The sequence below is a fragment of the Phycodurus eques genome, chromosome 21 (assembly GCF_024500275.1).
Source record: "Phycodurus eques isolate BA_2022a chromosome 21, UOR_Pequ_1.1, whole genome shotgun sequence".
Taxonomy (NCBI): domain Eukaryota; kingdom Metazoa; phylum Chordata; class Actinopteri; order Syngnathiformes; family Syngnathidae; genus Phycodurus; species Phycodurus eques.
The window spans coordinates 13,379,180-13,397,164 of NC_084545.1; the positions used below are offsets into that span (position 1 = coordinate 13,379,180).

Below are 17,985 nucleotides of genomic sequence, written 5' to 3' on the forward strand. Positions count from 1 at the left end.
GTGGGTGATAAAGATGGAGACAGTGGGGGGAAATGGTGCATTTATTTTGCTTCTTTCAGCCAGAAGGCAGGGACATTTAATGGAACCTCTTAAATAGAGAGAATGATTTAATTTCCTTCCTGGAAAGCAAGAAAGGTAACAAAAAGTCTAGATCACACTAAAATATTTTCATAATCCTGAGCAGAGTTGGCTCGAGGCATAAGTGAACCAAGCGGCCGCTTGGTGGTCCCCTGGCCACTATGGCTCCCAAAAAGCATCAGGATGTTTTTAAAAACATGAAACATAAAAAGAAATATAACTAAATCAAAAAATGAAAGTGGTGACACAAAGTAACTTAGAAGTTGAACGGTAGTAGTCAAGCTGATGTGATGGTGGAGCGATGGGAGGAGGGCCCGCATCAAATTCTCCTTTGGGCCCCATAAAGGCTGACCCTGTAACCAATTAATGTTTCATGTGCAAACCATGGACTTGGTCAGTCTTGTGAATGATAATATGTCAATGGTGATTCTTACATTTTTGAGATCTCTAAATGGGGCCACTATTGTATCCGTTGTTATTTTCATGGATCCCGTGTCATTCACAGTACAGGTCACTGTTTAATCTTAGCTGATCTTATTATTGGAACCTTTTGGGATGTACAGCATACTGTAAACATCATAAGCAATTGGAGGGTTAGCGGTGGGACCCTTTGGTGCCACCAATAACCATACATTAATATTTCACATCATTCTTGAATCTATGCAGTATTAACCAGATACGTATATCGATGGTATTGATAGTTTTACAGTATCATGATATCTTATGAGCACTATGTATTGTTTTCCCATCATGGCAAATGTATTTTAATTGGAGAATTAGCTGAGGTACAATAACTTTAGAGCATTTAGCCAATCTTTAGAGCATTTAGCCAATCCAGTTCCACAAGTCACTTGTGTGTCAGTCTCCAGGCCAACTGTGATTAGAATCGTTTGGCTGAGATCAATTTCTGCTTGGCCCTTGATCATGCTGGTTTATTGATAGACCCTCTGTCTTTTAAATAACGGTAAAAAGTCAGGCTCGAAAATCACTCAAATAGTTTCCCTCCCTACCTTAGAAGGTCTGTTTCTCTCTTTATATTTGTGCAACTTGAATATGTGCTCACTGAGCGATTTGTGATAAGAGCTTGGAAGAATGGCCTTTATAGCAATGCCTGTAATCGTGATTTGTCGTCATGAGTGAGAGCATGTGAGAGCCTGCAGAAAACCCAGAACAGATTGTGTTCAGCCCCTCCATTAAGAGCACCAAATAAAACTGAACTCCAGCACTATTTATACCATATAGCATATATTTTGTATTCATAAAAAGTCAGTCCAGAAATTATTTATGGTAAAGCTCATTTCAAAACATATGCAGCTACAAGGCATAGCTCGTCTTCAGATTTTTTTTAGTTGACACTAATATGATAAATGCCAAGTTGACGTCGTTGATAGTTTTTTCAGTACGGTACTATATAGTAGTTTAAAACAAAATCCTGCTGGAGCCTAGCTTTTTCCCCTTTACAGGTGCACCCTCACGTACCAAAGGTGAACATTCAAAAATAACGACAATTTAAATCAAGTAAGTTGAATAATGGCGGCATGGTGGACACTGGTTAGCACATCTGCCTCACAGCTCTGAGGACGTGGGTTCAAATCCAGCCTCGCCTGTGTGGAGTTTGCATGTTCTCCCCGTGCCTGCGTGGTTTTTCTCCGAATACTCCGGTTTCCTCTCACATCCCAAAAACATGCTTGCTAGGTTGATTGAAGACTCTAAATTGCCCATAGGTGTAAATGTGAGTATGAATGGTTGTTTGTTTATATGTGTCCTGCGATTGGCTAGCGACCAGTTCAGGCTGTATCCCGCCTCTCGCCAGAAGATAGATAGCTGGGATAGTCTCCAGCACGTCCGCGACCCTAGTGAGCATAAGTGGTACGGAAAATGAATAAATGAAAGTTGACCAATATCGTTCAGAGTTCTATTTTTTTTTTTTTTGCTGCAAGCCCTCTGGCTACTCCTAAAGCCAAAAACACTTGAATAGCGACTAGTAAATGTTACATTCTAAACATTGCGGAGTAGGAGAATCGACGAGTCTCTACAAACCCTAGCAGCTACATTATGAACATGCTTCATCACAATTAGTGCAGTTGTAAAGTAAGTATATATCACCTTAACCGTTCCTACTGTTCTATGCCATTGAGGGTATGTAACCTCGAATTAGCATGGCTTAAATAAAAAACAAAATGCCATCAACGGACAAACAATAACACTATGACTTAGACTTTTGTCCTTCCTCTGCATGGACATTAAACTTGCCTCATAAACACGAGTGTCCTACAACCGCAATGCTGCAAAACACTCGATACAGTGTATGCGTGTGTGTGTCAGCCATTGCTTCTGGCTCTGGAACATCATGAGCTATGTGTTAGACTGGGGCTACTCCGAGGGATTAACCTAAAGAGAAAGTAATCCCCCCTCTCCTCCATATCCAAGCATGTGTGTGCATGTGTATGGGTGCATGTGTGTTCACCTATAGTTGTAGGGCCAAGGTTATAGCTGCATGACCTTAATGCACTGCACCAAAAATGCCCCAGGGGCATACATGTTTAGTCCATGTCAATCACTTTGATATTTAGAACTTGTAAGCCACTGTGTGTGCGCGTGTGCATGTGTTCGTGTGTGCACGAGAAAGAGGGAGAGAGAGAGAGTGGGGGAGAGAGAGTGGGGGAGAGAGAGTGAGGGAGAGGGAGAGAGAGAGAGAGAGAGAGAGAAAGAGAGGTACTGAGGGGTTTTGTGTAATCGTGCTGAGCGTTGAAGCGTGTCGAGAGAAAGGACATGTCCTCGGCTCTGATCACATAGTCTTCTACAACTACAATAGAGGCGGCACAATGGAGAGACAGAGGGTGATTGGGAAGAAAGGCCGAGAAAAACATGGGATGAATGGTTGATGACGAGAGGATGACAGGCAAAAAAAAAAAAAGGGAAGCGTAGGGGGAGTTAAGAAAAGAGCGAGGGCCGGGGATTGAAAGGTGTGAGGCGGGTGAAAGAGGAAGATGGATGGGGTGAGGACAGAGAGGGATGGATCTGGAGAGAGGGAGAAATAAAGAAAGATGCGAAAATGGCAATAAAGCAATGAGGGAAAATAGAGTGACAGAGACAGAGTAGAAGAAAAAGAAATTCGGAAAGTACTTCTATACTGTATTCCCCATCTCTGTCATACTTCTTAATGCAGCGTTCTTGCTTGAAGCTCACTGGCATTTACGCTGGCTGCCTAATTGTGCTGGAATCACTGTGTGCAAAAAAACCCCCCCCAAAAAAAACAGTCCCTTTCTAGACGCTAATCTGCTAGGTATTCGTTTACTAAATACCAAAGTGAGGCAAAACATACACGTCCGAGTGTGTCGTGTGAGAATGATTGACAGTGACTCGTTGTGGTTGTTTATTTACATGACAGTGACTATATAGGCCTCATAGGATATACGCTATTACATTTCACTTTGTCAAAAGCATTCAGACGTGATTTTTTATTTTTTTTTTCCTGTCAGGGTAATTGGATGCAGAGTATTTGCATACATTACATTGCGTACACATAAGGGTGTAATTGCAAGCGAATGTTAAAAGTGATTATAATTGCCTATCTCAGTAGTTGAAATCATAAATACAGTGATCCCTCGTTTTTCACGATTAACGGGGACCAGAACACCCCGCGAAAGGTGAAAAACCGCGAAGTAGGATTTCTCCCCCTCGGAATTTTCGTGTATGTGTATGTGGGTACCAGAATGTTTAAAATATGTAAACAGTATTTATACTTAACATATTTGAGACAAAGATTACAACAGTACACGTATTTCCTTAAATCATGAATTCTAAAACCTTATACAGTAATTAACATTCATCAACATTGCCTTCTCAGAGAGGCGAAGAGGCTTGCGTTGGTGGCGGAGGAGAGGCTCTCACTTGACTCTTCTGCTGGAGGTGCTGATGGTGTAGCTGGGGTTTTACCTTGGCGAAAAACATGGTGATGGGTAGTTGTTCGCTTTGTTTTATTAATTTTGCTTCAAACATTCCCCTGTCCAAGGACATAACCCCGTCCCTTATTTCGCTTCCTTATTGAAGCAGTTTTGCGGATGTTTGCTTCCTCTTTCTTGATGTACCGCACTGGAGATTCATTCACGCCATAATGGCGTGCCACAGATGCATAACTTCTGCCCTCTTTGATCATATCTAAAAGTTTCACTTTTTCACTGATGGTCATCATCATCTTCCCGGAGGAAGCTTTCGCAGGGGCACAGCGCATTGTAAGGGCTTAACTAATCAAAAAACGTTACCGCTTCAACCGAAAATGTTGTCACGAACTCAACACTAAGATACAGTACGCGAGACAGTCAACAGCGTCGACGAGACACAAGAAGGGAAGATGCTGGGTGAGGCTGCGACGATGCGCAGCCAATCAGCTCACGGGATAAATCTACTCGTGCCCTCCATTTAATATTTTTCAATATGAAATATGTGTTTTACAAACAAATGGACAAAAGATCGAAAAAAACCCTGATTCATTTCATGTCATTTTAAGGAAAGATATGATCGGGATATGTATCATTTTTGGGAAATGAAATTACCCATATCAGGGTATAAAATGTTGTTCATATCATACAGCACTACTGAATACGTTTACGTTTTTGTTTTGCCAGTGGGGTGAATTTGGAAATATTTGTATTGGACCTAGCTGATGATAACAGCTCTTTTGTATTTTCAAACTACAGTAATGCAATTAAATATAGCCAGTTCTAGTTAGGTAAAAAGCTGACTACCTATGTAGAAGTTGAAAGGTGATATTTTAAAGTAACAGTGAAGGCACATCTTGAAATAGATATTAATATCTACTGGTAAAGCCAATTTTACAGATATTTTTTCCTTGTAAAGGTCAAGATACACCATTCGAATATATATATGCAATAACAAGAATGCATCTTCAAACATGCGCCCCATGCTCATTTCCTTCAGGCTGCATGGTCCGCAAAGGTCAAGTCATCAGCCAGCACACTCCATTACCAGGAAAAAGGACACATTCAGCAACTCTCTTTAGTTAAGGTTGGAGAAAAGCATTAAAACAAAACAGAGAGAGAAGATAGTATTAAATGTCACCATCAGTCAATCAGTAATCATTTTATCCTACTTTTTAAACCCGATCATAGTAAAACTCGACCAAAGTATATTGCCATCAAATGGATTCAAGCATCATTTTAAAGCTATCGTTTTTTCCCTTCATTCTGCTTGCCCTCCCACCCACTTCTCCCGCTTGGCATTTGTCCTATTTCGGTGTCAAGTCCCTGGGAGGGTGCACTCTCACTTGAATACTAGTGGTGTTAGCCTAAAGCCCTGGTTACTAATGAGACGTTCAGGAAGAAGGACGCATCACAGAGAACATTTAAAGAGGAGAGAAAAGACAAGGACTTGTTTCTGATGGGAGTGACTCTGCTTCATTACCCTTCCTCGTTCTGTGCTGGCCACTGCTCTGCCACCATTTAATTCCCTTACCTCTTTTTCTTAAACTGCAGCTCACTCCAATATCAAAAGGGGTGGGGGGGGGAAGCTTCTTTCCAATTCAGTGTATAAAGTCTTCAGTGGGCCATACTAAATCTAGTAAAAAATATAATCAAAGTCATCAATTCATTTTCAATAACTGCTGGTCATCATTAGGATTGCGGGTGAGCTGGAGCCTATCCCGGCTGACTCTGGGACCGTAAACTGGTCACCAGACAATCGCAGGACACATCCGGAGAAAACCCACACAAGCACGGGGAGAACATGCTAAGTACACACAGGGAAAGCCTGAGCTCAGATTTGAAAACCGCAGCAGCAGAACTGTAAGGCAGACGTGCTAACCACTACTTCACCGTGTGGCCACAATTCAAGTATTTTATTTTTATTATGCAATACAAGTGTTTATGGGTTGAATGTTTTCCTCTGAGGTTTTATTTGTTTTTAGAATTGCAAGGCTGTCTGGATGAAATGTCCTCGCTGGCCGTATGCCTGCTGCCGTTTCCCCACCCATAATTGTACTTTGGGGTTTCTCACATTTTGACTTGACTAAGAGGAGAACTCTTGTTACATTTACCCTCGTTGTGTCTTTTTTCCTGCTTGTCTTATATGAGCCGTTGAATATGCAGTAATTAAGCATCGTTGTGATGTGTTAAGCAGGTGTGTATGCAATTTAAATGGGAAGATAACAGGGAAGTCAAGTGTATGCCACTTCTCAAGCGAACACTAAGAAGCAAAGTACTCTAAGGCCACACTTAAAAGACCTCCGTAGATGTACACTCACTGCTCACTTGATTAGGTACAGCGGTAAAAAAATTATAAAATGTTTATTGTTTTCGTGGTTGTAGTTTGCAGTGGTGTAGAACTGCAGTGCCTCACAGTGACAGGTGTTTTTAATCTAGTGTACGTAGTGACATGGCAGGATAAACAAATGAGAAACAAATGCCTGTATGATGTTTTATGCCACTGCAGACTAGAGCCATAATGATACACATATTGTTTGGAATGCATCGTCTTAGACAACCACATTGTGTCCCGCACGATACCTGTTGATTACACTCGCGTTGTTCTGCTCAGAAGGGAATGTAGTAATTTACAGATTGTGAGACACAACATACATTATGTATACATTACAGACTGTATTTGTACGGCTTCCCGGCAGCTGAGACGCGCTCGCTTAATGCCATGTTGCCGTTCAGTTGAGTTGAGTGGGTGGGTACCAACTGCAAAGTGGACAGGTACTTGAATAATTAGCTAGCTATCCACATCACAAACACATGGATGTCTGATCTGGTCGTTTTGCAAGGCTTATGCCGTTTGTTACCTTTTGCATTCAATCGACAAACTACATAGATGTCAAACTTAAACCATACCACAGACTCATTTTGACTCATTATGTTATGCATAAAAAAGTTTGGGAAAAAAAAAATATATATAATATACATATAATATATATATATATATATATATATTTTTTTTTTTTTTTTGGATGGCATGTGATTTTGAATATGATTTTACAAATGTATTTATACAGATAAAGGCCTCCCTCGATTGGACACCAAATACTAAAGTCAGTGCAACGGTCATATATATTCAATCATTACCTCCCTGTCAGTGTTAATCATTTGTATCTTTGTAAAGGCAGAATATTTGATACAGCACTGATCTCATTACATTGTACAGGTGTTTCTACTGCTGTGGCCAGAGAATTGTTTCGGCGCATATTTGTGTCAGCACCCTCTTACGTCTCACATATATGCTTTGCGAGTTTTAGAGGTTAATACTCCTTTAAAACGAGCCTCATTGGGCTCTGTTAAAGTCCCAGTCAATCACGACCCCTTCATTGATCCCACATCTCTGTGATGTATCACATAGTCTTTGAAGAGCGCATTTATGGGTGCATTTGCATGTGTGGACATTTGTGTATTTGTATACCTTGCTTCTAATGACAGACGAGATAGATCAGCCTCCCCGCTTCACACACACACACACACACACGCGCACATGCACACCATTTTTCTCTTAGCGTTTTTACAGCCAGAGAAACAAGGCCCCCAGACTCACATTAACACTTTGATATATCATCGCTCCTTTGCTCCCACACAGGAGCAAGGGAAGGTGACAGCTCCAATGCCCCTGCAGAATGCTTACATCACCAAGCAATTCCCCATTCAATTCCCATCTCTCGCTAAACACAAAAAGCTCGGTCTTTTTACATCTTGTTTTATGTTTTTGTGTTTCTTCACTCCTTATTGTTCACCGAGCAGATGTCTCATTATTTGGACAAATAAAAGTTTACCCAATTGTTCTCTTGCTACAAGTCAAAAAGAAAACAGTGCCTAGTGTTAAAGTGGGATTTAGCACCTATTTAAGAATGTTCCTGAAATTGGGGTGTCTTTAGATGTGAGTACAATTCTTAGCAGTTTTTGAAATGATTTCTGCACAATATTTGTCATTCTTTGTCTCTCTCCCTCCTCCAATCCCTGCGGTAAACATTGGTCCTTGTTGGAAATCCCGGGCATGTGGCCAATATTTATCAATCCATTTGGAGACATGCCTGTTTGTTCCTATCCTTTCCTCTCTTCTCTCCTCTTTCCATCTCATCGACTCTCCTTATAGACTTGTCCCACCGTCTCCATGACCACGTCCTAAGTTATGTCCTTTGTCCCTACTTTCCTGCCATAGCTCCTTCTTCCCCTGGTGTCGACTCCACCCCTTTGCAGCGAACAGGAAGTCACGGCACGGGAACAGGAAACTACAGCCGTGGCGGGACCAACAACTATGCCACAGTGGGACCAGGCTACACCACAAGCGGGGGAGGAGGCGACATGTACGGCTCGGACCCCTACGTGGCGGACCCTTACCGCACCTTGCAGTACTGCCCCTCGGTGGTGGAATCACCTTACAGCAAGTCTGGGCCCGCCTTGCCGCCGGAGGGCACCCTGCAGCGCTCACCCTCCATTGACTCCATTCAAAAGGACCCCAGGTAAGATTATCTATAAAAACTATGCGTCTTATATAGCACTGTATATATTAATGTATATTATATTGACCGTCACATTCAACTACACAAATCTCAGTAAACATAGACAAATGTATATTTCTCTCATGGCTGTGGCCAATACGGCTTGGGGAAATATCCTAGAATCGATGAGCGATGACACACAGCACACTGAGGAGAAAAGCTGCTTGTGGTCATTTTGGTTTAATAAACCAAGTGTCAATATCCTTGCTTTATGAATGTAATTTCTTCAGCTGATGATTGACAATATGGTACATGTATAGTTGCACTAAAATGTGATTGGTATGAACAAAATCGGGTGACAAATATTGCCTTCACACTATTAATGCTACTGATTGAATACAATACTTTACAACATTGTGAGGTTTTTGTGGAAACATTTTGTTTTACCTTTTTTTAAAGTGGTTGTGTTATGAGTTTCAGTTTACCTGTGCTGCACAAAAAAGGTCTTCATTCTTCAATTGTGCTTTTTGTCAAGCCGTTATAATCCCTCAGTCTGTTAACATAATTGAATTGTAACTACAGTATGTGTTCAGTTTCTCTTTGCCACGAGGTTAAGTGGCCGCCTACTTCAACTCCGTCTTTCCTGTACAATAATTGGATCTAGCTGATCTTGCATGAAGACCTAAACGAGTTAGCAGATATTTAGAGACAAGGAATGCCTTGAATTAAGGCAGAGGTGATTTTTGTGTGTGCACCACTACGCGTAAAAGTAATCAATGTATTTTTCCCGTTGTAAATTTATGTAGTTTGAAGTCTAACGTGAGTGTGTGTTTTGTGTAGCTGTTATTAACGAGGTTAGGGCGCCATCACAGCTGCAGAGGAGTGAGCAGAAGTGAGGACACAGAAAACTCACAAAGCCCTAATGGGTGTTGGTAGGAAAGGAATGTGGTAAATTAAGTAGTTAAGGGGAGGAAAGGAGGAAGAACAAAGGAAATGAGAAATTGGCGAAGATGAAGCCGGAAGACGAAGCGTTAGAAAAGCAAAGTGTGAGAGGAGTGGGGAGGAGGGGATGAAAAAAGCACCATGAAAAGAATGGAGTGGCACATCTAGAAAGGAAGGGGGATTTGGGGAAGAGGAAAGTGGATCAAAATGCATACAATCATTTAGAGTAGTGGTTTTATAAGTTAGATTAGTGGTAGCTTGAATTGTTTGTTCTGTGTGATTTTCTTAAAGCACTATAAGAAGTAAGGGCAGGCAATAAAGGAAAACAAATAAGGGGTGGTTGCTAAGGAAAGATAATACAGAAAAGGGTTTGATTAAGAAGATGGAAGGAAGAAGAAACAAGTAGTGAAGCATCGTGGGTGTGGTGTGTGAGTAAAAACAAGAGGGAGAGGAACATTAGCTGAGGGAGTGTGGGAATTAGGGACCACTGAGGTGGAGGCGGTGGGTGACGATGGTTATTGTTACAAAGATTAGGAGCTCAGGAGGCGCACAGGCGTGTTCCAAACATCATGAAGTGGGGAGTTTGGCCAAGAGAGATGAGGATTGATGGGAAGACAAATGGAAGAAGTTGCATCACAGTGATCAAAAACAAGACTGCAGAATGCCCCCCCCCCCCCCCCCCCCCCCCATGCGTTTGCTTTACTTGAAAGAGCTTATCAAAGAGCCAATAAGCCTGCAGCATGCTACCGGGAGAACATAGACAGAGTTTCCATTGATGTTTTTATTAGGGAACACTTTTTTTTAGGGTAAGAATATAACTTACGATATAAACCTTCCAGCAACCACATTGGGCCGCTCTCAGGGGGGCTCCTGGGCCCGACCCCGCCTCTCGGCTGGGTGAATGGGGTATCACAAGTAATATGGTAATGCTCCATTTTGTTTGGATTGTAATACATTGGAACGTCTAAAGTCAATCTATTAGGCCGTAAAAATATGGTTTTAATGGATTGATGGCAGACATTTGAATACAGCGCTTGTATTTATCTAATCATTGATCAGTGTGTAATGCATATTTTTAGAACAGCTTGTATTGCAACACTCAGGCCCACCGCACACCGGGCGAGACGACCAAGATGGCCGAATTATCGGACAGCGTGTGGGGCTCTGCGACTAGTTTTACTGAGTGGCCGACGGTCGGCAACTTGTTCCGCTGCAATTCGAAGTCTGAATTACAGATGAACAGCGTAGCAACGTCGCAGATGTAACGGCCGATCAAAAATGCCATGTCACGTCGCGTGGGCTTTCGCAGCAAAGATTATGTTTCTGGGTGCAAAGAGGGATCCAGAGTTGCATAGATTACCTCACCACACCCTATTATGTCATCTGAATGAACTTGTTCGCCCCCTGACAACCTCACCTCATCTAATTATGTTTTGAATTATTGATTAAATAACTATTGGTTAAGTCCATGTTGATGGTATGGATACGATGTGTATACTACCTCTCATATGCTGAATCACAGGGCTGATACAACACAATCCTACATGAGTTTTACTTTATTGTGTTTCATATGTCTTTAGGAAAGCTGCAGTGGGTAAATTGTTGCTTTCACTTGTGCACTAGTGTCCGTTTGTATACACTGAAGTGACAAAAAGAGCGCTTGTATCCCGATTGTCCCATTGTATAAGTGTGTTGGATATATTTGGTTTATGTATGAGTCTACAGATGGGACACCTGCTCAAGATGGAAATGAAAGCAGCAGCAGGCTGAGTGCACACTGCGTTTGAATGTGTGAAAGGTTCTTGACCACAGGATAATATGCAAACTGGGGATTCCGTAGCCTCTTAAGTGAAAGAACCTGTCACTGCACTGTTTACTACATCACACATGGGGATTACAATTGTCTCAAGTGCAGGGAGATTTCTTTTCACGTAATAAGCATCTGTGACTACTGGCTACTTGCCACATTTTCTGTTCTCTCTTTTAGTGCTTTTCATATAGTGTGTGCACTAATATTAGTGCATATTTGTAGGAGACGTGAGGCAGATAATATGCAACAGTAACTGTTGACCGTATTTTAAGAGGCTATATTGACATTGTGTTAACATCCGAGTGGAATTTGTGCCGAGTCATGAAAAGACGCAGATTTATAAATAATATGATGATTAATTGTCTTTCTTATTTTAGAATTGCCTGTATTGATTGCCAGTGTATTTGGCTAACTTTAAGCAGTTTCAGCACCATGAAGAGCAACACTTTGAGATTGCTTTTTTTTTTTAGGACCTATGGCAGTGTCTTTGAAAATGAAATAAGGATGTAATCTATTAAAATTAGTAATGGATCATATGAAATTATTTTACATTAACCACTAAAATAAGTTGTTTTGATACAAATAGTGCTTAGTGAACTTTACTGTATGAGAACATTTCTTTTTGTCTATTCGTTATTGTGTTAGGGAAGCCATTTCATGATGTATTCTTGGTAATAAGGTTATGAACTCAAATGGTAAACCTTACCTTGAGCATCTGACTGAAGGATTGTGGACTGAAAGGAAGATAGATGTACTATAGGTCCCACCTATTGAATTGTATCAGTCTGTGCCCTCCATCAGTTAGAGACGAGAGCCAGACAAAGCTGTGGCACTGAGCAAGGTGTGATGGGAGGATGGGACAATAAATGTATAGGAGTCACAGTACCTAAGTGAGAAAGGAAAGAAGGGAGACATATAGAGGAGAGGACACACTCTTTTACCTCTCAGCATGGCCCATGGGTAATTTCCACTCCACATGAGAAATGCATGCTGGGATGTGGCATCACCTCCAGGGGAGGGTAATGATGCTTTGCCAGAACCTTGGCCCAGAGGCACAGCTGTGTGTGTGTGTGTGTGTGTGTGTGTGTGTTTGTGCAGCTGTGGTCTGGCCATCGCCCTTACCTGTTCTGGGTAAATTGCCCATTGTAGTAATTTTCCTTTTTTGAAGTGGCCTGTCTGTTTGTGTGTGTGTGTGACCTTGGGATGAAAACAAATGAGGATGTCTCTGCCTTCATCTCCTCTTCTCTGGATCTGAGTAGTGGGCATTCTGAATAACTGATGGCTTCATTGAGACTGAACGACTACTTAAAATATAAGCGGATATATTCATTCATCAGAGCTTTTGTGGAATTTGTGGATCAAAGTGCATGCAATCGTTTAGAGAAGTGCAGCTGGAAATTCTCCTGCAAGAGTTTAGGTAAGTTTTTAATATGTTGAATTTCAATGTGAAATTCAATCTGATTTTTTTCATTCTTTTTTGTTGTTGTTGCTTGATTCAGTTAATGTATGTATGTATTTACATTCACGGAGAACGTTGCCAGTTGGATGGTGCAAGGGATGTAGACTCACTTTAATGACATTACCATTATCTGTTTTTCTCTGTCACACATCTTCAGGTGTGGAGAAGACGTGACAGTTGTGATGGGTTGTCAGCTGTAATCAACATTCATCCAGTAATATTCAAATGATGTTCATCAAGGATCGTGTATTTCTAGTTATGTCTTCCGTGTGCAATGTTATGAAAATCACTTCGGAGGTCTTTCAATGTGATATCACTGGACCGCCATCAATCTTTAGGGTAATCGTAATTATCACAGCATGTCACGTTCACCATGGGCTTACGTTATATGGCATTATCAACAGCATCATTTCCATCATGTCGTTGTCGTGTGAAGCTTCAAGCAAATGGTGCAATTTCCAGTTTGCCTTGCAGTGTTGCTGCTCGAGTGTAGATTAATGAAAAGAGCAGGTGCACCAGCCACTCGTTTGAGTTTTCTGTCCCTTTTGCATCACTTCACTGTTTTCGTCTTTATCTCACACGTGACTATAGGCAATTCTGACATTGGCACTCACACAGCACTCAGTGCTGAAACACTAAGTCCAAATCTATGTTCTATTACAACAGGATTTATGAAAAAGGATTTAAAATTGTTCTCTATTTGAAGCAAGCTTGTCACCTTGGCCTCCACTTATCAGGCTTTCTCTGGTGTTGTAGTTTAACCTCCACGATGCCCTATTTTCAACATAGCAGAGAGAGTGTGACTACTGCATGAATTCATGTGTCCAGGAGTGTGCGTGCGACCGTGTGTGTGTGTGAGAATAAGAGTGGCAGTAAGATGAAAAAGAGCAGGAAATCAACACCAGTGACTAAAAGTGTTTGACTGCGTAATAAATATACGTTGCTGTGATGAGACTGCCAGCTGATTATTGCATTACTCCCCGTTACCCCCTTGCACACACACATTCAGTCAAGTCCACGTGACCATCATTAGTGAGTAATTCTACAGCAGCACCACAAATCACAGTCTTTAATATTAACATTAAACTACAATAACACCCCTCTCTAGCTCAAACATTGTAAAGAATAACCCTTTTTTACCATGCCTTTACGCAAGATTGATGCATCTTTATCTGTAGTGCGCGTTAGCACAGGCTCCCCGCAAGTAGATAATCAGATGTGTGTTGATGCCAGTGCCAGCACCAGGGGCAGTAACAATTGTGGGCTTGTGTTAAACTTCACGCCTTGGATCCGGGCTTCCCACTATCCCATTTCCACATGTGGCTTCCTACCTCTGTTATGCCTGCAAGTTTGCAGGCATAACAGACTTCAACACCACTTTCGCATAGAACAGCTTTGATGGGCAGTGTAAATGCGGCCACCAGAAGTGCTGGAATCCTCATGAAGGAGTGCTTTATTACAGAATCTGAATCTGTTTAATCACGGTGAATTGGTAAGGAAATGTGCAAATGACTGGATCAATTGAATAAAATCCAACAATTGTGTGTAAAAGTATAGATTTATTCAATAAAGCTGCTCTGGACAAATGTTTCATGTGATTAGATTAGTTTATCACGTTTTAGTGTTGCAAATATGTGCATGTAGTATCTACACAGCATTATCTAAATAAACCAATGAAATCAAATACAAAAGCCTTATAAAGTGAAATCAAAATTTGCTGATCAAATTTAAGGTTAAATAACTTTTGGTTAACAGGCCGAAATTAATCAATTTAACACTGTGGTGTCCAATTATTATTGTGGTTATAATTTGAACTGCATTGCATCATACTGAGAGGCTTTTCTAATATTATTACGTTATTTAGCAGTACAAAATACTGAAAATACTACTCAATATGATGCACATGGACATATATGGTATATGGGAAGAAAGTTTTAAAGAGACCGCACAGGACAAGGACAGGAGGGGATGCATGCAAGACAGCGGTATTGGACCCGGCTGTACAACTGACGTGTGGTGGGAGTGGCTATGTAAATTCTAAACATCTTTATCGAGTGCAAGTGAGGGGATACCCAGGAGGTTTGCATCGTTATGAGATATTTATTGCAATGAGTGAGTGGCCCCACACCAAGCGCAGACCCAGAGGTGAGTATCTGCGGACACATGCAAGTGAATTGACACCGTCTCACATGCGCAGTAACTTTTAGAAGTGACCTGTAATTGCTGCGCCTGCACCACTGGGGCTGAGAACCCCACCCCACCCAGGTCAGGTCCAGGAGCCCGCCCGAGAGCGGCCAGGTGGACGCGACACCGGCCACACTGAGGCCCAAAGCCACGCCACCGGCCAACCACTCCACCGTCCAACGCGCTCCGCCACCGAAGAATCCATTATCTTTGTCTACATTTGTTTAATGTATTTAAAAAGATTTCAAAATTGAGATGATTTATTTTTATTTTTTGGATTTATTATTGCATCCTTGCATCACACACACACGCGCACACACACACACACGCAAGCACACGGTCACACGCATATACACGCAGAGAGATGGAATCCAGTTTGACATTAACATGTCATACTATCTGTGGATAATTTGTCGATGCATGTAGCATGTGGATGTTGTGTGTGATAGGGACCTGAACCTTCATTAGACATGTGACATAAAGCTACAATTTGTCGATTACGCACACACATGCACTCGCGGGTTAACGTCCTCATTAGCATTATCGGCACGGAATGAGCTCACCTCTACTGTTTCTCATTCAGAGGCCAGAGCGCTACTTGTTGAGGTGATTGCGTCTGGGCTTGCAAATCAAAAGACAATGGGCCCCTAATTTCTCAGCCAGCGCTCATCCTTCCGTCAGTTTAATCTTCCCCTCTCACTTTGATTGGCTGAGTGCACTAGATGAGGATTTTGATTGGCTAGTTTGCTCACTTCTGTTTGATCATGGCTGTGGTTAAAGTGGCTCCTCTCAGTCTTGGAACCATCTTTATATTTTGGATGTGCAGGTCCACCAATGTACCAAAAGTCATATCTCAGTGTGCTTGAATCACTAGAAATTGCTTAAAATCACACCAAACTAGTCCTTAAACAGTGTGCATGCATACTGATTTTTAACATAACTGTTAGCTGCATGCAGGGACAAACTCTTCTCGTCATTTTTATTGTGTTTAATGACTCGTGACACACGTTATACAAACACTCAACACAACCAGCTGTTCCTCTATTTGTGTTTCAGGTCACCTCCTAATTGGCTATTGTAATGTTTCATGTCACAGTCATGGAGATTTCTGCCTTAAATATCATCTTCACAATGTTCTCACAGTGGTGCGTAATGGTGTAGGTCATCTCAGTCTAATGAATTGACTAAGTGCAGGTTTCACTGACTTGATATTTCGCTGCGTAAACATTCAGTAATTGCACTGTACCAAAAGGGAACTGTGACAATGGACTGAAAATTTGTGCTCAGCAAATATCGGGTAATCACGATGTGAGTGTGTAAAATGTTCATCTTTTTGTAGGGAAGAGTGTGTGCACAGTATATGCATGTGAGTTCATGACAAAAACAAAATCTCATCTTAATTCCTGATTCGATTTGGCCTTAAATTCTGGTTGATAGCTAAATCTTCCCGTGGAAGCATTACACACATTACTCACTCTCACTCAAGACACTGACATTGATAAAATAGATGACTATAGCTATCCCATTACACCACACTGAATCAATTAGCGCAAGCCACTATTTGAAGCAACTTCTTGGATCGGAGCTTCTGGATCCAAAATAGCAAAATGTAATAAGATACTGTATCAGATAGTACAATCAGATTTGAAGATATCCTCCAGAGATATATGTGTTAGAACATGTTAAATGGAGTTTTAAATGGCTGAGAGATGCATAATCTAGATCAGCGCCAGATAGCTGAGAATAGCATAATAGCTTCAAATTGGATAAGCGTTGACAGATACGTGATTTTCAATTCGATATATTTTGAACGCTGGCAGCTAACGATGATGGTACTTTTACTCCATTACAATGATCTAAATGTCAACTCGCTGCTTTTATTTGTCAATTATTGCTTATTTATTAACTATTTCGTGCGCGAGGCTAAAACGTCGACTTCCGCCATCTAATTTAAGCGCTAGTGACTTTGAAGTCAAATTCATCAATCAAAAGACAAAAGAAAGGTATTAACACAAGATAAACCAGCCCGGCTGATCGTCGTGCCTGCGTGGCCACCATTTTGGAAAGGTCATCATTACCATGAAGGTGACGGCGCCCGACTCATAGACGAACAAAAACAACAACTTGCATGTAGTGTGGTATTTTTCTGGCACTGTCTGCCCAAACGTGGCTATTTCAGCTCACTTATAACTTGAGAAAACACTGTGCAGTAAATTGCAGATGTTTTGTTTGTTTGTTAGTTTTTTCCATTGTTAGTGCTATTTACTCAGTACTTGAGTAATTATTTCACTGTGGACTTTTTACTCTTATTTACTCTTAGTATTTTTTTACTTTTTACTTTTACTTGAGTCACATTATTCTCAAGTAACAGTACTCTTACTTGAGTACAATATTTGGCTACTCTACCCACCTTTGCAGCAGACATCCTCTATTGCTACTCTTACGTTTAAGCAACATTTTTGCTCATCTTATCAGCCAGTGTTGTATTTGTTGCACTGGTCTTTTGTATTTTGCCGTTGAGGTGCTGCGGGTCGTGGCCCTGGTTGTGGTCCCAGCGGAACCGCGAAGCACACGTAACATCGGCGACAAGAGCTGATGCGCTAGTACATCTTGTATTAATTAGGAAACGCGCCTACAATTATCTAATTAATTTACGAATGTTAATGTTAACTGTATTAAGTGACGGAGCAATGTTAGGGATTATCTCACAATGCAAAATGAACTGACTTCAAATTCAGAAATGGCCAATAGACATGGAAAAATACTGTACCTAATATTTTCCTGTGGGATGCATTTGGGATTAGCCTTTGAAGTTGGAAATAGTGAAAAATGAAGTGAAACAGACAATGATTGTAGTCAATTCTTTTCCAGAATGAGAGTGCTTAAAGAGGAGGATGCTATTCATGTGGCACAGCTTGAAGCAGGCATCAAGTGCAGGTAGAGATGAGCCTGGCTCAAGTTGGAGGCCAGAACAAAAAAGCAAAGAAATGAGGCAAATTTAATTTGAATCTTACATTTGTACATCAACATCTACTTGAGCGGTGTAAATAAATGTTTTGTTTTTTGTCA

At 41.3% G+C, this 17,985-nt stretch overlaps 1 protein-coding gene across 1 annotated transcript in view; it reads left to right on the forward strand.

Annotated features, from left to right (window-relative positions):
• ctnnd2a (catenin (cadherin-associated protein), delta 2a) overlaps positions 1–17,985 on the forward strand; it is a 215,704-nt gene that overhangs the window by 124,364 nt on the left and 73,355 nt on the right. Inside the window, exon 13 of the mRNA XM_061666667.1 lies at positions 8,242–8,542. Coding sequence (XP_061522651.1) covers positions 8,242–8,542 — 301 coding nt within the window. The remainder of the gene's footprint in view (positions 1–8,241; positions 8,543–17,985) is intronic.